General features: G+C 38.5%; 1 protein-coding gene across 1 annotated transcript in view; it reads right to left on the bottom strand.

Annotated features, from left to right (window-relative positions):
• LOC145994374 (MFS-type transporter SLC18B1-like) overlaps positions 1-24,457 on the bottom strand; it is a 91,873-nt gene that overhangs the window by 24,320 nt on the left and 43,096 nt on the right. The window contains exons 4-7 of the mRNA XM_083130487.1: positions 23,407-23,554; positions 21,646-21,714; positions 17,622-17,739; positions 16,185-16,297 (exon numbers count right to left, since the gene is read on the bottom strand). Coding sequence (XP_082986613.1) covers positions 16,185-16,297; positions 17,622-17,739; positions 21,646-21,714; positions 23,407-23,554 — 448 coding nt within the window. The remainder of the gene's footprint in view (positions 1-16,184; positions 16,298-17,621; positions 17,740-21,645; positions 21,715-23,406; positions 23,555-24,457) is intronic.

Below are 24,457 nucleotides of genomic sequence, written 5' to 3'. Positions count from 1 at the left end.
GATACCTTTCAGCAAGACGCTATTCGTCGCCATATTTACTCTTATTATAGGAGGAAAGATCATCCCACTGTTGGGAAACTGCGCGTTTCGTTGAAAGATTCTGGACTTTTTCAAGGTGGGGAGACATCTTTAAGGACAGTGATACAATCTCTGGGATTCTCATACAAAAAATAAATTAATGGATGCAAAATACTGATGTAGAAACCTTACATTTCTGCATGGCGATGTAGATTCCTCAGGGAAATTACGAAGCACAATTTTGACGAAATCGTTTGGCTTGACGAAACCTGGGTAAACGCCAATCACAGTGTGAATAAAGAATGGACTGATGACACCTCTGAGGGTATGATGGGATTGCCCCTCGGGATATTTGAAAATATTTGAAAAAAGTTCCACAAACCACCGCGGGTCTCCCGCGTGAAAGTCAGACGCCCCACCAACTGCACTTTTGTGCACTTCAGTTGAGGTATAATTGAAAGATGGGCAGACTCTAACGGCGACTTCGGAAAGCAATGGCTATTGCAAGTGTATATATTTAATATTTTCAGAATGAATTGAAAAGGTAACCTATAAACAATGCTAGTTTCGTTATTTCGTTCATGTTGTAAGGGAGATGGAAATGAAGAGAGAAAGCAATAATACATTTCATCATTGTTGTTCCTTTTCATAACATGTAAATGAATCCAGTTTCGCTCGAAAAACAATAAATAACAATAACACATTCCATCATTGTTGCTCCTTGTCATAACACATTTTCCTCGACACAGCGTCAGACGGCTGCACTGCGTACCGTACCGCACGATATGGCAACACCGTGACGCGTGTTCCTTCAGCTCTCAATACCAAACTAATTTTGCGGCAGGTATACTTACTATGATTGCAAGCTGCAATAATATATCAAAATATATTCACGTAAATATTACCCCCCCCCCCATCTTTATCACGTGCTTGAAATTTTCTCGTGGCAGTCCCTTGTCACTGTTTGAAGAAATATCAAAGTCCCGTTACCTCCAAGCTTTCTCTTTTTTCTGCCATTCAGTCACACCACAAGTGGTACCACGCCTTCTCGAAAAAAGTAACCAATCACGTGCTTCCATCTGTATGGCGTTTAGGCACTTGCTTTGAGTCTAGCTACTATTCAGATTGGTGCAATGGAAAATGATCATAACTCCAGGGTTACCCTGACCCGTGAATTTTCAAACTCGCGAGTGAGTTTGTGCAATGGTGGTGCAAACAGGCATTAGTCTTTGTCCGAAATGTCGAAAAAGCAGGCTTGAGTGACGTCAGAAGTGACGTCACACAGTGCAGTTCGAAAGCATCAATTTGACGAGCAATCGTTCCGGCAGCATGAGGTACGCGACAATACACACTTGTTTACTAGACTCGTGCACTTGATATTCACTTGTTTTAAATCATGGAAGTCGAATGTCTGCCAGGTGTTGGTTGTAGTTAGTTCACAAGGGAGCTAATCGGGACTGGAGTAACAGTTTAAAGACAGATCCGAACTATTTGGGCTTCCACAGCAAATTCTTCTATTGTGTGCAAATGTTAGCATAAAAACCTTTTAAAGATGCTTGTGATTTCTATGGTGAAAATTAATGTGTTCTTAGTATTATCTACTGATCGTATGAGGCGCTGCAGTCGATATTTATAACTTTAAATGAAGTTATTTTTCTAGACAAAATTTAGGAAATTTTAATAATAGACATCAAAAGAAAGAAGTCATACTCACAATTATAGAAAGAACAAATTATATTTTTTTATTATTTCTCGAACTACCGTGAATTTCTATATTTTTTCTTGCAGGAATAAATAAAGCTAATAACATTTATGTACATGTTATGGTTACTTTTGTCAAATTCATTTGGTCAGAAGCCAAGATATTGACGGAAGGAAGCGACCTCTGTTGACTTGTTTTTAAGAAAGTGAATTTGCCAATTAGATCGCTTGTTTCTTCGCAATTATTTTTGTTCGTTCGCCAGAAGAATCAATGTTCACTGTCTAAAGCTGGGTTGAGACCTGTGCGTCTTGCGTCTGCTCTTGCTTTTAGGCATTCTAAACCTATGACGCATGCGCAAAGACCCTTGCAAATTGGGAAGTAGGGGTCTACCTTATCGCACAACGCTTGGAGGTAGCAGTTTTTGTTGACGCTTCAGTACGAACGTTTCTATTAGTCTCGGTTTAGACGAAAGTACGTATTTCCCTTAGCAATTTTGCCAAAGCTCTTGTCTGGTCTTACGGCAGGCGGCCTAGATGCAGGCAAGGGAAGTGGAGAGCAGGAAAGTAACCAATCCAGTGCCTTGAGAAACACAGCAGCTTGCAGAACGAGATGTGCGCAGCAGCTACTCCAGCGAATCCGTAACTCTCGGTGCCACAGCTGTTGTCTGGTTTATCTACTGCGTATTCCCCGCTCCCCACTTCCCTTTGCCAGCATGTAGGCCGCCCGCCGTAAGACCAGACAACAGCTACAGCATAAATGCTTTCAAAAATCTCATACCATTTTTTTAATACCAGAGAGTACTTTACACTGAAGTATTTCCCGTAATATTCCTGTTAGCATTTGCGATTGCTATGAACGTTAGATAATACATACAACACGAAAGGCATGCGAGATGAGCCAGTGTCCCCTGTTTACAATTGGAATATATATATATATATATATATATATATATATATATATATATATATATATGTATATACGTGTAATATATACGCTATAAAGTATGTATTTAAGTAGCGCCATTGATTTTTACCTAACACCTTTTCACATGAAACGATATTCTTCCCGGTTGAATAGTTATCGGCTTTTAAAAATGTGAAGTGATACATTGTTTACATCCCACAGGAATAACGTTCAGTTAACTTGCATTCTAGCAAAATATCCGAAAAAATAGCTAAATGAGCTCATGTTTTCGTATTCTAGAACTTAATCAAAATAATAAATTGTTCTAAGAGTTTCCAAAATTCCAGAAATAGAATTTGTATATAAGAGTTCGCAGACAAATAAATAAAGATAAATTGAGGTATTTGAAAATGACTAACTACTCTCTAGCCTTCTTAAACCCGAAGGTTCATGGCTGCAGAAACACAGGCCTTCCATCTTTCCCTATCTTGAGCAAGATCTATATACTCTTTTCCATCCCTACCGATTTCCCTTAGGTCCATCTCAACGTTGTCCCTCCATCTTCGTCTTGGCCTTCCTACAGGTCTCTTACCATCAGGTTTCCCAACAAGAATCCTGTAAACTCTTCTTCCCTCTTCCATTCGTGCCACATAGCCTGCCCACCTAAGTCTTCTTGATTTAGTTATTGTAATAATATTTGAACAGGAATACAAATTGTACGCGGTTTAAAAAATAAGGCTGCCCATCTTTGATGGATGTCATGTATGCTTTACACGGATTTATTTTTGTTATTGGTCATTACTAACTTGTGGTGTCAACACACTTTATTCAAACGAGAATTTTCAACAGGGACTAAGATATTTAAGTTCAATAGGGTCGACCAAACAAGAATCCTGTAAACTCCTCTTTCCTCTCCCATTCGTGCCACATGGCCTGCCCACCTAAGTCTTCTTGATTTAATTATTCTAATAATATCTGGACATGAATACAAATTATGTAGTTCTAAATTATGTAACCTTCTCCACTCACCTGTCTCCTCATCCCTTTTAGGTCCAAAGATTTTCCTAAGGATCTTATTTTCAAATACTCTCAATTTATGTTCCTCTTTCAATGTAAGGGACCAAGTTTCACATCCATATAATACTACAGGCAAAATTACGGTTTTGTATATTTTAACTTTTAGTTTCTTAGATATTAAACGAGAAGACAAAAGTTTATGAAGAGAGAAGTAACATGCATTTCCTGAATTAAGTCTACTTTTTATTTCCTCTTTAATATAATTTTCATTTGTTAATATTACTCCTAAGTATTTGAATTTGGAAACTGGTTCAAACGAGTTGTTTCCAATAATTAGATTTTGATTATTACCTAACACTTGGTTTCGGCCTGTAAGCATATATTTAGTTTTCTCTTTGTTAACTTCCAAACCTATCTCTTTAGCAGTTTTGAAAAATATTTTAGCATTATTCTTAATTGTATTCACATCATCCCAGAGTAAGTCTACATCATCTGCATATGCTAACAACTGAGTCACACCATTTAATTTTAGTTCTTCTTTAGTTTCTTTTACCTTCCTAACAGCATATTCTAAGGAAAATTAAAGAGCAATGGAGATAATGCATCTCCTTGTTTTAACCCATCATGAATTGTACATTTGTCAGACATATTAATACCCACACGAATTTTACTTTCTGTTTCACTGGTGCATATTTTTATCATACTAACAAGCTTCTTAGGTATTCCAAACTCTACTAATATATTATATAATTTATCTCTTTTGACCGAATCATATGCTTTTTTTAAATCAATGAATAGCTGATGGACATTTTGATTATATTCCCACTTTTTTCAAGTGTCTGTCTGATGTGAAAAATTTGATCTGTAGTTGATCTGTTACGTTTAAATCCACATTGATAATCACCTATAATTTCATTAGCATATGGGGTTAGTCTTGTTAAAAGAATGTTAGATAATATTTTATAAGTTGTTGAGAGTAGAGAGATTCCACGGTAATTATTGCAGTTCATTTTATCACCTTTTTTAAACACAGGAACAATTATGAATTCTTTCTTTAGGAAAATATTTGGGCCTAAAAGGAATGAGGAGACAGATGAGTGGAGAAGGTTACATAATTTAGAACTACATAATTTGTATTCATGTCCAGATATTATTAGAATAATAAAATCTAGAAGATTCAGATGGGCAGGTCATTGTGGCACGAATGGAAGAGGGAAGAAGAGTTTACAGGATTCTTGTTTGGAAACCTGATGGTAAGAGACCTGTAGGAAGGCCAAGACGAAGATGGGTGGGGGGGGGGGGTGTCATTGAAATGGACCTAAAGGAAATCGGTGGGATGGAAAAGATGGATATAGATCTTGCTCAGGATAGCAGAATAGGGACAGATGGAAGGCCTGTGTTGCTGCAGCCATGAACCTTTCGGGTTTAAGAAGGCTAGAGAGTTAGTTAGTTAAGTTTTTTCACTTCACTTTTCTGCCACTATTGGCTAACAACCAAGATGAGGATGACTGATGATATGATGAAATGTATGAAGGGATACTCACAAATGACACCCATGCCGAATCTGGGATTCGAACCTTGGACGTCTGGTGCCGTGACGCACTGTGCTAGCAACTGCGCCACGGACGTCAGACTTGAACTAAAAGTAAAATATAATAACCAAACAACATAGCCATGCTTTTCAATATATTAATGGTGTAAATTGTTAAGCAGTGAGGAAGAACAGCTCACTAATCTGGTGTTTCCAGTAGAAGTCTCTCTCCAAAGTTATAATACTTTGGCGCCAAAAATATTTATAGTTATCATTTGTTTAACACAGCTTTATTATTAATTTTAATAATAATAATAATAATTGATAGGAATAGCCTGACATCCCATACAAACATTTCTGGCGACGCCAATGCATATAATGCATCTAGAAACATTTAAGAATGGATTTCGTTACGGTTTTCGAGTAAAGGATTTAAGAAATATAACACATTGTATTGTACGAGATATATGTACAAATAACATTCAAATTCTATACTTTTGTACAAAATTTATTTATAATGTCTTTCTCAATTGTAGAAAGTAAATCGTTTTGACAACGGCACAATATTTTCGTAAACTGACAAGGTTCACTTAGTGGCTTACTTCAACTTTTCAACTCCATAAAATGTGCCACTTTACGCGAACAAGAGTGTACAGTCATGGAAAGTAGTTCTTGGGCCACGAGACCTACGATATCTTAACATCTTAAAGCCTGTTGTCTATGCAACCCAAATAACAAAATTGTCGCTTGGGTTTGCCTGGCGGATCTGGATTCTCGGGAATGATTGAGTATTGACAGCAGCGTGAGTCATACCCCGAAGCCCAGCCATAACAAACAACAGCTGAGTGTCGTGAGACCACCAGAAAAAGTTTCAGAAATTGGTTTCTTAACAACAGCTATTCGTAAGAAAATGTTCTCTGATATTAGAGTCATTGTCAAGAAAGTTCACTGAAATGGTGGTTTTCGTCGAATCATCATCGCGCAACACACATGCTGTCAACCCAGAATTCCTTGAAAAAGATTGGAGTTAAAAACAACTACTTGACTAATGATATTAATATTCATTAGTCCCAACTTAGAATTTTGTGTAAGACATGGATCATCATGTCCTATCATCCATTTCATAACTTCATTAATCATCCTCATCGCCTTTGTTGACGCCAAGTGCTATAAAAGCAATATAAAATAAGCAAAATTAAGAAATTAATAAATTACATTTTCAGCGTTTTCACGCAGCGACGCAGTTGTTTGTAGACAAAGTTTCATTAATCGGGAACCAAGGGCCCCCTCGTTGTGTTTCATTGTCATTTTCCCTGCACTTTGCCTGCCGCCGATTAACCTGATGTTGATTAATGCACAATCCACAAAGTGCACCAAAGCGGCGAATATTATGAATAGGTAAACTATGTGATATTATGCTAATTTAGAATTTAGTAATAAAATGTGAATTTTTGGGGCTTCAGTTAAGTGGCTGCACATCCATTACGTAATCGCGATATCATCAAATTGTACGAAGCGTGTCTACACCTACGTAAAGTGTCAGTCCCCGCCATAGGCGTGCGCAGTCCCTCTGATTAGGGGGGGATAGCCTTGATTATATTTCAGGCCGGAAAAGAATAACGTAATTTCATCTCACTTGTTTAAATTTTATTGCATTGATGGGTGTGTTTATACCTATACACCCCTCCCCCCGTCCCACACACACATATAAATACATACACACACACACACACACACACACATATATATATATATATATATATATATATACACAACACACACACACATATATACCAACAGTAAAAATCATATAAATTGTCTCAAATCTGCGCGTTCCATTTCCTCCCAACAATTGTTCATGCACTTAAGAGAAAACCTTTTAGCAGCAGTACTTCTCTCCTCGGTAATATAAAATGCATTACAAACAACAAATTGCGAGCAAAGCGACCAATAAATTTTCAGATCCAAATTTTTGCAAAATGAAAACAATGTCGATTTAATATGGGGAAAAAATTCATGAAGCGCCATATTATTCTCTTTTACATTTTTTTTTCATTTAGATCGTTTGGCGTCCAGGGTTAACTCCCGCCGACCCCTAGCTACGGCTCTGAACTTGACTAGACTGCAAGAAAAGCAGACATTGCGAGCGAAGCGAGCAAGAATATTTTACAAAAGGTATTTATATTTGTATAAAATTTGAAATCAAGGGGGCAATTGCAGCTCTGTCCCTCCCCCCCCCCCCCCGCAAGTGCTCTTGGCAGTCTGGAAGAAATAATGCAAGAAAGACGTGAAAACAAAATCCATCTTGAGTATCCTTTTGTCCTGCTACTCTTAGATTCTGCTAATCTTGCTTTCCTTTACTTCCATGTTTGCCCCTAAAATTAATTTCCGTTCAAGGTTGTGGGGGGCTGTGGTTTCACCACTGCACCCCCTTCCCCCGTAGTTTGCTTGAACTTTCATCCGCTTGAAAATACTTAATTTTCTTTAAGAGTATAATATATAATAGTTTAATAACGGCGATAGGATTCATCTATCCTAAATTTCTAGGTGAAAATATAATAATATAGGGGCATAGATGCCTTAAAGGGAGGCAAGGATTGATACATCTTCCCCTTAGAAAACGAAATTCAACCAAAAAGTACGTTTTCACATGTAGGCTATAATTTGATTTCAGTTATAATAATTTACATTAATTATTATAATGAGGATGCAGGAATGCGATAATGCAACACTATTATCGGGGTAATATGCCCCATGGAAAAATACCTTGGTTGTCTCTTCGTGGAAAAAATCTGCAGACGTCCATGATTAGGGGTGCATTTGCCCTTCCCCTGGCCCCATGGGCGCACGCCTATGATCCCCGTGATGGAATATGTAGCGCAAAGCCAGGGCTTTAAGATCAAATTTGTTTTGTTATTGTTTTTATTAGTAATTACCTCAGTTTTCTTCCTCTGAAGTTAAAATATTCATGACGACGATTTATGATTACATTAAAGACATGAATGAACATATCTACACAATGAATCCATTTTGGTCGGAACTCGATCTCGGAACCTTGTTCGGCAAGAAATAAAAATATCCGTAAGGCATGAGTGTTTCATTGGAGATGTTCCTCTACTTCCGTCATTCTATCACTAATATATTTCTTTAATATACAATAATAAGTCACAACTACCTAAAAATAAATATTATTTTGCATTTTCACATGCATATGTTTTTTTACGGTTAGAGTGTGAACTGGCACCTGTTTATCTAGATTGTTCTTTATGTTTCGTGTGTAGTTAAAGATAGGAAATATGCTTGAGGAACGATTAGGGCTATAAGAATTCCGTCCGTGACAGAGTGGTTAGCACAGGGCGCTACGATGTGTGATGTCCTGGGTTCGAATCCCGTCGTGCGTATGGGTGTTCTTTGTGAGTGCCCCTTCACCAATTTCATCATATCACTCATGCTCGTCGTCGCGATTAGCAAGAGGTGAAAGAAAAATATCGCTAAATAAGAAAATAAAAAGACTTATAAGAATCATTCTTATTTCCGGACGTGTCCTACATTTTATAGTTGTGTCTGGACTCCGGAAGGAATTTGAAAGAAATCTCAAATGTCTTATACGTATTTTGAGCATCACGTAACTTCAAATTAGATGGAGAAACAGAAAATCTGAGGGGAGTCTGAGATAACGTGGTTCCTTGGAGAAGTATGCTTAAATCAAAGAGTGTGCATGGTTGCTACTGGATGTTCGGAAAAACAATTACAATTCCAGCTCAGAAATTACTTCACGATTTTCTAGATCCGAAAAAGTCCGGATATATGTATAAAAATGCTTACTTTGTGACGTTTTATCGATATAAGTGTCGGTAGTAGTTTTTTGTACATATTAATAAACAAGAACTTCCAGACTTTGTTTACGAAATTGTGAATTTTTTCCTTCCCGAATTCCTGGCCCCACATCGACGAAAAACGTTCTGTCTTACATACACAAGTTGAAATCACATACAGCCGTGCTATTAATTAGCAGTTGAGGAATTTTGAACTCAACCGTTCACTTCAACATTAATTTTTGAGCTAAAGATGTGTCATATTCTCGTTATATGCTAAGATGTCCTAGTAACCTATTATATTTACTGCAAATACGTTCGTGTCCAACATTTTGAGACAATTTGTCCTACTTTCCGCTGAAGAGTGATCTGATAGCCCTATGTGTGATGAGAACTGTTTTTACTTAATTCTTGATATAATTTATTCCAGCATTTCCTTCAACTTCTGTTACCTTGTTCTTACCTCCAATGCTTACACAACTTTTCCTTCGTGCTCGATCTTTGGGTTCAGAAATGTTTACAACACCCCCATCTCCCGCGTGTAAATAGCAGGCAACAACACCCTAGAAAACCACAATGTATACAACTTGTTTACTACATATTCTACGAAAATATTAGAATGTTAGCTTGATATAACTGTGGATTGGAACGAACGAAATAAAATACCTGTTTCATACGCACACTAGAACGAGCGCAGGCCTGCTGTGAGTCACTCTGGCAGTGAAGGTCATTGATCAAAGCAGTTGGTGCTTGCTTACTACAAGCAGGCGCCTTATCTTTCCTCAAGGAAACACGGAAATCTTAGTTACTTTCTTTCGCCAGACTAATGGTGAACATTTACAGGAACGTAAGGAGTAGTATCGTATTCTATTGGAATTAGATTTCGTGGTGTTTAAAAGATATCATAACAATATGTAAATCTCTTTTGTGACCTACACTGAACTTATTTTAAAGTTTCATTGACATGTGAAAGCGGAAATTTAAAGATCCTTCTTCCTTACGATTTCTAAACAACCTAAGAGTGTGGTGAACGTGAAACTACTTATTGTTCGCATCAACGATATGCATTATACAAATGGTCCTTAATCAAAAACCCTATTACATCACAGGAAGTGATATTTAAACAATTCTACCACGTATCCAACGTAACCAATATTCAAATTGATTCCAAGCTTCTGTTTGGGTTATTTTGTGCCGCATTTTTACCTCTTGCGATAATCGCGACGACGAAGATGATGGGTAATGATACGAATGCAATGCTACATCTAAGCCTCAACAGGTTTCAAAAATTGATCCTTTGGCTTTGTAGAGAGTTACGGTCATTTTGATATTTATTTATTTTCATTTGGTATTTTAAGTCCACTTTATGCACACAAAGGCTAATCGAGACTGCATCTACAGTTTAAAGTGGGATCCTAACCACTGTGTCTCCACCGGGTATCGAACAGGGGACTCCTTGATTACAAGGCGACTCCTCTACTACAGCGCCATCGGGAAGGATGTGAGAGAGAGAGAGAGAGAGAGAGAGAGAGAGAGAGAGAGAGAGAGAGAGAGAGAGAGAGAGAGAGAGAGAGAGAGAGAGAGAGAGAGAGAGAGAGAGTTACGGTGACTGCGATAATGAAGAATTGAAAGTAGCAGAACGCCTAAGCTATTCTTTTGTCAATATTTGAATTGTTAATGAATGTTATGAATGTCAGTTCAAATTGAAAAAAAAAAAAACAAAGATTTCCAGAGTGTCGTTACAAATCGTTAATTTTTCTCTTTCCACACATTACTTTGCTACTATGTAGATATTTGCATGCTAAGATGTAGAAAGTGCTGCATTTTCAGTGTTTGGAATTGCGATTTATTTCTGAGAATGGAGTGATTAGTGGGAAAAGGATCACCTCACATGTTTGGATTATACCTCCCCGCCAAAAAAAGACACAAAATATATATCGGCTGTTGTTCTTATAAGGAAATATAACATGTATGAATTGTGTCAAGAAATATTGGAGCCTATTCACATCCCTACGGAACTTGGAAGAAAGCCCACGTAGAGATTGGGAAGTTTTATTACGACAAAATTGGGATGTATAGTAAATTAAAATGAATAGTTCGTAGTATTCATCCATAATTTACATCTCGGCAGATGTGTATTACTCTAGAAAAGGCTAAATCTGTTCTTGAAATATAATGTATTGCTAAAAAAAGACCTGTTAAGATTTGGATTGAAAGACATATTCCTATAAGTGAGCCAAAATTTCATCAATAGGAAATATTTAGTGGGGCTGGCAAGTCTACTAATGCATTATTTGCTAATTTAAGTAGGGGGTGATAAATCCGTGCTGGTTTTGTCATTTGTAATTATTTAATTATTTTTAGAGGTCCATGTGAAAGTCTAGTAATTTTTACAATTGCAATTAATGTAATAAATAGATACACTACTGTTATAGTAGTTATCATTATAATGGATTCGTTGAACAGGTGGACAAAATCCCGATTATCCCCCGTCGGGGATCGAACCCAGATCTCTCGCATGGTAATAAAACGCCCTAACGACTGTGCTACTGCGGCACATACAGTAATTAAGGCAAGAATTGTTTTAGCGTTTCGTTCAACGTTTTTAGGGGAATCATTTTCGGAGATATAACGTGTAGCTCTTGTCGGTTCTGCGACCTGGGTTGAGAAAAGGCGATTTTCTGACGAACAACATTCCACCTGACAAGTCACGTGACTTTCCTACATTTCCTGTGCCTGTTGGCATTGCATGAAAGACGAGTTGCTCTTGAGATAGACAGAATCACCCGATCACCTAATGGTGCAATGTGTGTTGCCTACCCTTCCGGCATTATTTACTGCCATTCAAGTCTTATGGGGAAGAACTTTTTTCCACCACTGTACAGAACTGGACATATGTTTGGTGTCTAACAAGCTAGTCAATGTTTTAGCGAAACTGTCACATGACACATCTGATGGGTTGATTCTAACCAGGTCGCCCAAAGCGGGAAGAACAACAGAGTGATGCTATCCAGTGCCAGATGTATTGTATAAACCGCAAAACCCCGCTGTGTGGGGAAGGAGGGGGATTAGCAAGCTTTTGGTGGTTTGGAGTGGGGGCTTGCTACGTCCTTCAAATACTCAAATATGTGTATGGATAACAATAAACGCAGTAATTTGTCCGGCACCAAAGAGAAGATCATGTAAATATTGTGAAAAGATTTGTTATTCATTTCAAGTTAGATGTAGGGGACATCACACATGATTTGCATAACTAAGCAACACAAAGCGTGACGAACTAATAGGCAATCCGGAGCAGTTACAAAAAAAATTATGAAGCAGGTATTGGTCCATCATTCCCAGCTGAATCGTCTCTTCAAACATACCTCAAAAGTGCCATGAAAAGTTTCATCTGTGCATGGATTTACAAAACTTCAGCATGAGAAGTACAATACAATTACACCTAGTCTCTCAGACCTCCGTGGCGAAGTGGTTAGCACAGGGTGCTACGACGCCTAGAGTACCAGGTTCGAATCCCGATCTAGGCATAGGTACTTCATAAATTTCATCCTATGATCACTCATCCTCATATCGCGATTATCCAAAAAGGGAAGAAAAGCTACGTTAAATAAGAACAAAATATTTTTCAGAGGCATATACGCATACTGAAGACTCTAAATATTAGTAAAGCCTTTGATATTTCCTTTCACAAGTACGTGTATTTTATATAGGAGGGGCCTTTAATAATATTTTTCGGGAGGGCCCAAAATTTGTAGATCAGGTACTGATTCTATCCCTCACAAGGCATCCCCCCGACTAAGATAATTTCCATAGGCATCCCCTTACCAACTGCATTTTCTCCATGTTGATTCACGCAAGCATTCTCCGAACTGGGCAAAGCACCCCCAGAGCCAGGAATTGCACTTCGAGCACTGGGTGTGTGTGGGGGTGGGGGGGGGGGGGTGGGGAGGGGCAGAGTAAGATTTCATGCTCTTCAGTCATAAAACAAATGTTTTAGCATGTATTATTATTATCGCCTTACAAATCATAAAACTGAAATTGAATTGAAATATCCTAGCATTGTTGTCTACTTCAGACTTGAGTCGACTATTTATTTAGAAAGTGGATTCGTCTTGATCTTCCATAAACCACGTATCACTTTTTCTATGAACAATTCTTTGCCTTTTTGTACTTTTTCAAAATGACCAGATATCAGAGACCGCTTACATGAAGTTTTCCAGACATCTCGGGGAGGGGAGGGAGGGAGGACTCTAGCCTCCTCTGCGGGTGCCCTTGATTGTATCATTTGCAAGCATGCTGTGTGAAGAAACATTTACGAATGTACTATAGCTCTTTTCAGTTCTTATGGCGTGCACTCTAGAAGCTGGCAGGGGAAGTGGAGAGCGGGGAAACGACCTATCCAGCGCAACGAGACAACACGGTTAGAGAGAGAGACTACAGCGTTGCCAGAGTAGCGAGGCGACAAGGCGAGTTGAAATCGAAAGAAACATGAATTACCAACGTCCCATTGTTCGCGTATGGCGTGAGTATGCGTATTATCCCCATCTTGTGGTCTATAGAATACCAATAAGCAAGGGCGCCGACTTTCCAAAATTTCTGTGGGTGCATATCAATGGCGGTTAGATCTGTAATTATCAAGTATTGTATACTTTAAACAACCGCTCAGAGGTACAAGAAGTAACAGGTATAGTTAAAATCACAAACAAGAGAAGAAAAAATCAACTATTGAGGTAGTCGGCAAGTAGTTATTTTAAAACAAATGTTGACGAATGGAGTGGGCGTATTGTAGTGTGTCACTTGTAAGGAAACATCAAAGCAAGCCGAAAAGACGGGATTCTATTCACAATACAATATACTTCCATTGTTATTGTGGGGACTGCCTTTGACTTGGCCAGAGACAGGCAAGGAAGGGGGAAATCTGTTGCTTGGTTGCCTTTGCACAAACACATTTGAAACAATTATGTTTTAGAGGTTAGAAATTTTAGCTTCCATCTCAATGTTTTAATTGCTTATTATTTTTTGATAATGGCAAGTGAGAAATATTTATTTTATTTTGTTTTTATGAAACTAAAAATCTTGTGGGTGCGACGCACCCACAAGATTATTTATGTGGGTGCTCGAGCCCCGGAGCACCCACGTAGTTGGCGCGCATGCCGATAAGTATATGATATCAAGTGTATAAAAAGGTTCATTGACAACAGACCGAAAAACAATTGGTTTACAAAACAGAGACATGTCAGGTGTATGGTATACAACACATTTGCTTACCTTACACCTGCTTAAGTATCCGCGGGAAGGCACTCAGCATCTTCACCAGAGCCGTCACCGGAAATATCCTCGCTACTTGACTCCTCGCTGTGGCTGTCGTCACGTAGATTCACGACGATCGGATCCATGACCGTATCCAATACCACGTCCCTTGCGTAATCTTCCTCTTGAAATTTCTCTGCATGTGACACACAAGCCTTCCAGTCCTCCAGTGTTACTTTATCCAGTTCCTCTTCCATTAAACATTGGACATCAGCCAGTTTGAATGTTTTGTTCCTTTTCCCCACGGCACTTTTAACGTTTCCCCAAATGAGCTCTATGGGGTTGTACTGGCAGTGGTAGGGCGGTAGACGAACAACGGTATGTCCCTTTCTCGCAGCAAGTGTATCAATTTCGTACATTTTAGCCTTTGGTTTGGCGAAGTTCACAAGAGACAACAGTTCAGCTCTGGTGAGATTGCTGTCGTGAGGAATATTCCTAACAGATAACCACGATATGATATCAGCTTTTCGTGTATTCGTTGTAGGAATTCTTTCCAACTGTACCGAATGGTAGCTAGCATTGTCCATTACAATCACTGCGTCTTTGATGTTCCTTTTGTCAAGCGTATCTAAAAACTCCAAAAACCACTGTGTAAATACTTTAGCGTTCATATCAGTATGGTAGTCATCAGACGTCGATTTTGCCTTTGGCCTGAAAACTAATTTACATTCCTGTAGAAAACCAGTGTGACTGGAACCTACGTGACAAACAATAATGCGCCCACCTTTACCCACGGGCACTTTTAAACCCCCTGTACCCTCTTCATTTTGCCAGATTTTCGTTGGAGCGTAATTCTGATGTATGTACGTTTCATCTAAATAAAATATATAGGGCAAAGGTTCCTTATTTCTGAGAAGATGCATTTTTCGCAAAAACGTTACTCTGGCTGTAACTATATCGGCTCTCTCCATCAGAAATCGTCTACCGTCGTTGCTCTTTTTGTACTTGAACCCCATAGACTTCAGTATCCTCCACAATGACGAAACTCCCCACTGAAAGCTTATTTGTGTTTGCAAATCAACGCGTAACTTGTTCAGTGTTGGATATTCACCCTTTACATAATACCCGAGAATGATTCTTCTTATTATATCTTTATCGCAACCGTCGATTGCCTTTGTGATACTGTTCCTTTTGATGCGTTTGCGCGGTGATTCAAATGACGTGGAACCCGACGCCTCAAGACTGTCTTTGCCTTCCCTAACAATACGCTGCACAGTTCGCGTACTCACTCCACAGGCTTCCGAGACTCTCTGTTGCACTTTGTGCACACTTACCAAGGGACCACTGTTCTCTGCTTTGTTTTGAAAATATCCATGAACCCTACTGATTATTTTCCTGCCTTGGCTACGAACTACCTCTTTCCTGTTCGCCATCGTACGATACGTACTGCGTTAATAAACACAAAGCTCCCAATGGAACAACGAGAGTACAAATTAACTTCACATCCACATACACGTTTATCGGCCAAACAATGCAGTTTGCCAATACACGACGCGACAACAATTACTCCCACGCACGTTATTCCTACATTCCGCTCATAACAAACAGGAATCGACACTTTGGCAAAACACCGTCAGCAGCGCGACGAATTGGCAACACAGCAACATGCAGATCGAAGTTAGCGCTGCAGCTTCCTCCCGCGACTGCGTAACTCTCGGCTCCACCGCTAGGTGGTCTGTTCTCTGGTTGGTCAGCGGTATGTTCCCCGCTCCCCACTTCCCCTGCCAGCTTCTAGAGCGCACGACGTAAGAACTGAAAAGAGCTATAACTCTTGTGATCAGAGGATGGAATACTATGACCGAGTATAATACCTAGTGCAACGTAAAGTATTCCATTTAAGGGAAAATATGTTTGGTGTGTAACGTGTTCAGGCGAATTGAGATCTTACCTGTCTGATGTGTGGTTCCAATACTGCAACGTAGAATCCTACAGTGATAGCTGTAGACAGTGTAAAGTACATAGCCAGGAGAACCGTGGGGATCTGTAGAACGTGTAGGAGACCTGTGAAATGAAGTAAAGGTGCTGGTTAAAGCATATATGTCACATTCCTTAACATCTACTTCATTAATTCAAACATATATTGATTGATTGACTTCCAATTTTAGAATCAATCACAAATATCTTTCAACCACTTATTGGTTGACTTCCAATATTACTATCAATCACAAATATCTTTCAACCACTTATTGGTTGACTTCCAATTTTGAAATCAATCACAAATATCTGGAAGTGTGACTTTGCTAAATTATTGCACTATTATTTCCCCAATTCCTCTCATCTTTTTTTGTTATTCAGGTTTTAATGCAAGGTTATAGATCGTATTAACTACTTCCTACTCTAATGATTAATATATTTATCGATCACTACTTTCGTTTCCAAGTTTTAAATATGACTGTAGTGCAATCTGTTTTTGTTCTTGTAAGATCTTGACTCTCGTGTCTAATGATCTGTTAAAACCAAAATTGTTAACGAAATCAGTTTGCTCATTTTATTGTGATGATCCTCAGTTATCACACAGTCGTTAGACCAATTCTATCATATAGAAATGGAAATGAACAAATGGAAACAAAGTATTTGCATTCTAATCGGATAAAATATTATCTTCACTAAAAATGTAACGTCGAGATGTCACTAGTTACACATTATATCTATTTGCCAGGTATTTTAAATATTTTCAGCACGTAACTGTTCACAACCGACAAATTTAATTTACTCTATGGTATAAATGTTGTTTTCTTCTCCAGTAGTAATAACAATGCAGATTCAAATGGCAAATTTTGTTTTTCTTCCTTACCCTTTATGTAAAAGAAGTTAAAATGATGCTATTTATAAATCTCGGGTAATTTCATCGACTTCAAACCAAATAATTTCCTGGTTTAAATTCTATAACGTTGGATTTATGTCGATGTTCTTAATTATCACATTCCTTCTGCTTCCCTCTACAACAATAACAGCGAGGTCGGTCAACAAAAAAATTACATTTTTACTTATTTCTTTCAAAAGATGACGCTATTATCGTTCCTATTTCTCCGATCGGAACGTTATTGGTATCATTGGACGCGGAATTTTGTCATTTATAATGAAGGTTATTACGATCGACTTCGTAAAGCTAATAATTTTGGAGAAAAATGTGAAAAACCTCCAATCATGCCGCCATTTTCCAAGATGGCTACCGGGGTATACTTCTGAACAGATCAAATCCTATTTTTATCAAAGGTTTGATGTTTTGAATCTTATACGTATTCGTAAACTGAACCGTTGTACCTTAAAAAATAATAACAAGAAATTAATGACTAAGTTGAAATCTAGTACAACAATGACTTGCCTTTTCGATCGGATTCCACAGGTACTTGTCTTTGTGATGGAAGGACAAAATAAGTTACTACGCCAACGATTACTAGAAGTAATCCCATCACCAAGAAAGGAAGCATGTATCCTCCAACCTTGAAACAAATTATTAAAGACATTATAATGCAAATCTCAAAAAAAAAAAATCATCAGGATACATTGAACACAAAAACAGTCTATGGTGTTAAATGAAACAAACAAAATTTATTTCCCACTGTTAAATAACAGATGTCGTATAAATATAACTCAGTTTTTTAAAAGTTAATAAATCTCCAGCGAACATAACAGCATCAGACATCATCCCTTTCTCTCCTTGAATTGTGTCACTGTGATTGACGAGATGTGAGAAAGGAGGCTAAATAAAATCTTGATTTCTGTCACATTGGAGATGCTGTGATTTACTCTGCGGTAGAGTAGAACTGTCATTGACTTTCAAAGTGTTTAGGTACATAGTATACATGCACACTCGTGCACCTTCGACGTACCCTCTGGCCAATCTTGTGCGCTCGCAAGCGTGACCTTCGCCCACGTATCTCGTGTTAGATATGGGATTCCTCAATGCTCCGATTGATTGAATTTGAAATTTTAGATGCGTCGGCACTTTTTGCGTCTGTCATTTTGCACCCGTTACATAATACGGGGTCCAGTCGTTTACCTTATCTAAAATGTAACCAATAAATCATAACTGTAATGTCGTGCGTGTGACTAATACATTCTCATTTGGGTTAAAAGATGAGGCTGTAAACAGGCACTCTGTACACACAAGGACAAAACACAGGACAACACACACACGCACAATCCTACGAGGATTATACTGGTTGTAGGTGCAGACGACAGAGCCTCGTTAGTCTGCAAAATGCAGTCCAGGGTGTACTACTTGGAAGTGGGTGTAGAACGTGGAAGTGTGAGGTGATGCCTCCGAAAGCATACTTTGCGTCGAAGCTGATGCCTCCGAAAGAAACCTCGGCGTCAAAGCTGATGCCTTTGAATGTAACTTCGGCGTCGAAGCTGATGCTTCCGAAAGCATACTCGGTGTCGAAGCTGATGCCTCCGAAAGCATCCTCGGCGTCAAAGCTGATGCCTTTGAATGTAACTTCGGCGTCGAAGCTGATGCCTCCGAAACAACCTCGGCGACGAAGCTAATTCCAATGAAAGGCGTTGAGACTAATTTTGATGGTAACGTGCGTGTTTTGGAGACCAATGCAGATTGAAGCAGCTCGCCGTGCAGACTAGTACAGTTAAAAGGAGTCCAGCTTATATAATCCATTATACCTTCCATGATACAGTAATCTTAATGTTTGCGTAAGTGTTGATGATAGTTACCCGCATTTCTGTTACTTGGTGTCGCTTTTGCATTTATTAAATTAATCGCAACGATGAATATAAATGATAACTTCATGACATGCTGATGGGGTAATAGTGTGTGACCACAATTAAAGTTGTCCTACTCAGAGTCCTCTGGAGACCCTTTGAAGCAACGGCCTATGCTGAAATGTGGATTGAGTCTGTGGAGACCAATGAGAAGTGAATGCTGACGAAAAAATTAGTTTAGTGGCGCTGAAATCTGGTGCACAGTGAGCAACATCCCGGGATATTGCTACCAAAGATTACATTGTCTTACGCTTCCGAAGGATCATTCACGTTTACAGCGCGCATAATGAACACTGCTGTTCCGACAAACTGAAATGGGCCTGGTGAAAGCAAACTATTGTAGGTGACAGTGTTCATTACCTGTCACCCCTGTTGTGTCCCCACGCTTTTGATGAGCAATTGTTCTCCCATTTAAATACATGGGGAATTTGATGCTGAACGTGCTGCTATTACAAGGGTTGTTCAAGGTTGACCAGGACTTTTATTTCTAGACAGGAAATATACATACATAGAGGCACCAAACTATGTCAGTTTTTCAAAGTATTCCCCCTGAACATCCAGACACCGTCGCCATCGTTGTGGAAGTTCCGTGATGCCTTTGGCGTAGAAAGATGTAGGTTGGTGTCGTAACCACTGCAGGACAGCGTTCTTGAGTTCCTCATCTGTCTGGAATTGCGTCCCGCCCAAATGCTCTTTAAGAGCCCAAACAAGTGGAAATCACTGGGGGCTAACTCTGGTCTGTAAGGACTGTGTGGTAAAACCTCCCAGTGCAAGTTGGCCAGCGTTGTTTGAGTCAAATGGGCCGTGTGTGGCCTGGCATTGTCATGGAGAAGAATGACATGTTTCGACAACATTCCAGGTCTTTTCTTCCCAACGGCCCCACGTACAACACCGATATTGACTGTATGCGCTACGTCACGCACTGTTACTCGCCGATTTTCAAGGATAACTTGCTGATATTCACCGGAGTGACTGCAGTTGGACGAACGTGTCGGTGCGGTTCATTTTGCTAACAACTCCCGTCCTTCACTGAACTGTTGAGACCATTCGTATACTCTTGCCCGTGACAGTGTTTGTTCACCATACTATGCTTGCAGTCTACGCCAAATTTCAGCAGGTTTCACCTTCTCCTTCACGAGAAATTTCATTATACACCGGTGTTCCACAGCAACAGATACACTACTTGCCGCCATCTTTGTTTACACTATTGTGCATGCGCCAAATGCGTCGCAAAGGATCATGGTTACTCGCAAGGAATCATGGTCTGTCCTGCCGAAGTAATGCAGCGCTACATTGATTCATTAATATTTTACGCACGAACGTCTTGGTCAACCTTGAACGACCCTTGTACATTCAATTGCAAGTTTAATTTCATCTTCACCTCAGAAATTATGTTGGAACATGATAGATGAATAATCAGTGCTGTGAAACTAAGAATTTTAATAAGACGATCGTCAACAGAAAATATATGGAAACTTAAAGAAACCTTAAAATTTGCACAGCACCTGTTTACCTAACTTGCAATTTTCACAATTTAAGTGCTTTATTCTTGTGAATCTAGTAAAGAATAATACATAATAGTTCCACGCTACCGTACTTTTATTTTTATAGTTGTTACTAATAACCGACTCATTTTTCTTACGTGGTATACTTTTCCTCATGGCTAGTAAATACGGTTCTCTGTTTTATACACACACATTTATCGAGAAAAATAGTTATTACAAAAAGATATTATGTTTCATATCTCGCAATCTCTATCGCTTTCTTATTTATAGTAATGATATTTTAAAATTGTTGTAACCAAAGAAAAAAAGGACGAAAATAGGGGAAAATGTCTGCTTAATACAAAGAAAACATACGTTAATATTAAATTAACAAATAGGGCATAGTGTTATAGTGTATTATAATAAATATATAATGCACTTACGCACTTAATACATTTTTCTTTATAATTTGGAGAGTTTTCCCGAACTGTACTTCCGCCGTTGAATTACAAATACTCGCAACAAGAAAAGAACATAAAGCGTAGTGTAAAAATTAAATTTGTGTATTATCGACCCACGGCAGCTAGGGACGACCCAAATTACGTCATGTTTAGTGCTCTTTGTTCATAAACATACTATATTTAGCCCGTCTGAGCTACCCTGCCGTTGCGGATTAATATATTAATTCTTAGGTTCAGGAGAATGTAATTTTTGGTAACTTATGAATTGCTACATAATCGTAGATATTTGCTTAACACATTTTTGTTATAGATTTACACGAGAAATTCTTACGTTCGTTGAAAATAAACGTTTTATTAGCCATCTTAACGCGCTCCAATGTAAAGCTTAGGGTAACCAGATGACGAACGAAATTCTTTAGCGACACAACAGCGGTGGCGCCTCTAGCGGAAACGTGTGGCAATGAGCAGCTTCATTACTGGTTGTTGTTACTTCAGCGCCACATTTGCACCTGGTGGTGAAATTTTGAACTATTTTTTCCCGTCGGCATTTGCTTCCCAATGGTCACCATAGCCTTTGTACCAAGCTTCAGCGCCATCTGTTGCATCGAACAACCTCCAGAGGGATCTGACTAGGAGAACTTTAATTGTGGTCACCCCGTACAATGATACGGTGAAAATACTGTACCTGGTACAGCGCTCCACCAACTGTGGGGCCGGCTATTAGTCCCAGGCCAAAACATGTTTGGATGGCAGACTGAAATGAATGAGAATAACAATAATTTTAAGTTCATAATATTATTAACTTAGTTAATTAGCACAGTACACAAAGAAAAAATGCATCAAATATAATTTATGCACTTCAAAATGCACCAATTGATGCAACCTTCGATCTCATTGTTGCTTCTTTGGTTCGGATGCATTTTAATGCAACAAGAAAGATTTGTTGTTGTTGAGTTGGTGTTATAAGTATGCTTTATGCACAGTAAGGCTAATCGGGACTGGACCTACAGTTTAATGTGGGACCCGAACTGCTATGTGCCTACACCAGGTATCGAACCAGGGACCCCTTCATTACAAGGGGACGACGCTACCACTGCGCCATCTGGGAGGCCATACAACAAGAAAGAATAAAGTGTTATTGAATAAAGATTTAATGCATTTGCATGCATTTATTTATGATTTTCATGGCAATAGTAGTTCATATGATTTACTTTGCTTTATCTTATTCTTATTATTATTCATTTAATGTTATTCTTGGTTATTTGTTACTAAAAATCTGCAATAAAAGTTCCCTCAAACAGAAAGTTAAAGTTAACTAACATTTAATACTTTATGTAGTAAATAACATTATTTGATGCATTCTATAAAAAGGATACATTATTCGATACAGCAGGTTGGGCAGTTACATTTTAAGACTTGAAATATCCTGATTTTTATTAGATGAATTTTTAAAAAATATTAGATCGACTGGAGTTGATAAAATCAGATGTTTTAGCGTATTTATGCGATATCGGGTGTATTCGCATATTTGCTTCATACTTCAGCTTTTATGCAATATTTGGGACAATTAATAACTTTTACGTTTCTGCGTGTAGCTCCAAAACAGTTTCTGGAAGGAAAACATTTTATAATAAAAATACCTAGGCTTATTGGAAGATAGAATGATGAACCTTTACTAATAAAAAATTGTAAAACGTTTTGTGTGTCAACTATATTTTATACTCCAGAATCAAAACTTACAGTAGATTTCGGGTAGCACTTCGGCTACATCTGAAAAATAAAAATAGTGCGTAGTTGCAAAAGGAAAGGGGAGTCAGTTGCAAAATTTGCCGACATTATATTTCTTTTAGAAGCTAAATACCTTTGATGGACTAATAAGTATTGGATTTGAGTAGAATAAGGGAAAGTGGTTCAAGATGGTGGACAAGAAATAGAACATAATTGTACCCAGAGGTGTACCGTACCTTAGGGCAAATGTACCTCCTGAACGTCCCCTCGAACTCTATGCTATTGACAACTATATAAATACAAATCTGACATATTTAACTTGTGAAATTTAGTAAGGAATACAACGTAACTACTATGACCAGAACTTTGTAACCAAGCTTCGTTTTAATTATTATCATCGTCCATAATCCAGCACTATTAAAAAAAAATTCGAATAGTATTCTTGGAGGAAGATTTCTAGACTATAACATTTCGGCGATCGCTGAATTCAACATGATTCAATATTTAAACAATAACAGTGATGGGACACTATAGAGAAATATCTTCTTTGAAAATTCTATCAATTTAATTGCATAGTTGTATTAATTAAAATAGCTCATTCCTTTTACATACTCGATAATAATATAAAAGTCAAGATTCTGTATATTGTTAATTCATGAAAAAATACTGTAAGTTACTAACTCGATGATAGCAATAAGAGTGACATCTGTGGACTTACAAACGTAGTTCCGACTGAATCCGGGAACTCCGCGGCGATGATGGAGAATGATGATGTGACTGATGATGCTGTCCCCATGGCCTCCACTATCCTTATGGCGAAGGATAAAATAATGAAAGCATCATGGCCGTTTACTTTGTCTAATAGCCTGAAAGAGAAAGGAAGATATGTATTAAATTTATATTATTCTTTACATGACATCACTGTAGATGCATTGTAGAATCAAGGGTACCGATTAGTATAGGGTGGCTAAATGTCCCTGATTTTCCGGTACAGTCCTGGAATTGTATCATATGTCCCGGTATCCCGAAAAATTTCTGGGAATCTGACAGGAAACGAGAAATGATTAAGACTATACATTCATGAACATTATTTCTATTTAAATGCGTGAAGGTATGTATATCGTGTCATTCTAAAGAATGAAGGGATCTGAACCAGTGTGTGTGCAATTAATTGCTGGGTGATGTAAATTACTCATCATTCATCCTCTGATGAGAGCACTCGTCATTGGCATGACGAGTTAACGCTTGGTAATGCGAAAGGTACAAAATCACACTGAGGAACTAAACTACAGAAAAGGCAATGGTCACTCGTTGGGTTTTGTGAACCGTTGAACCTGAATCATGGCTGGGTGTTAGGATAATTACCTGTCTATCTGAATTATTAGGCTGAATAGAATATGCGAAGTCCTCTGTTAGCTTCTCCAATTTGTCGACCAGAGCGTCGTTCCACTTCTGACCTACTGCTCTCCTGACCACTTCTCACTCCAATCCCAAAAGTCAGTCCCCTCTCAGCTTGTCTCACCTCTATATCACTAGGCCATCGAGCTCTTCCTCTATGCCGAATCGTGTTTTTAATTGCCACCATGCAAACCGCTGACTCTATAACCAGAAGAAATTACCTGTTTCCTGAATGCTCAGGAGGTTTGCATAGCACAACACTGTGCATTGATTACATACCTCACAGGCTGAGACAACTGAGAAAAACAAGTGAATACCCTGGTCAACGTGAAGCATTCAGAGATACTTTATAAAATAAACATATAATCTTA

This window comes from Lepisma saccharinum, chromosome 10 (assembly GCF_977018435.1).
Source record: "Lepisma saccharinum chromosome 10, izLepSacc3.1, whole genome shotgun sequence".
NCBI lineage: Eukaryota > Metazoa > Arthropoda > Insecta > Zygentoma > Lepismatidae > Lepisma > Lepisma saccharinum.
Note: the sequence above shows the minus strand (reverse complement) of the source record. Positions and strands in the feature narration are given on the sequence as shown.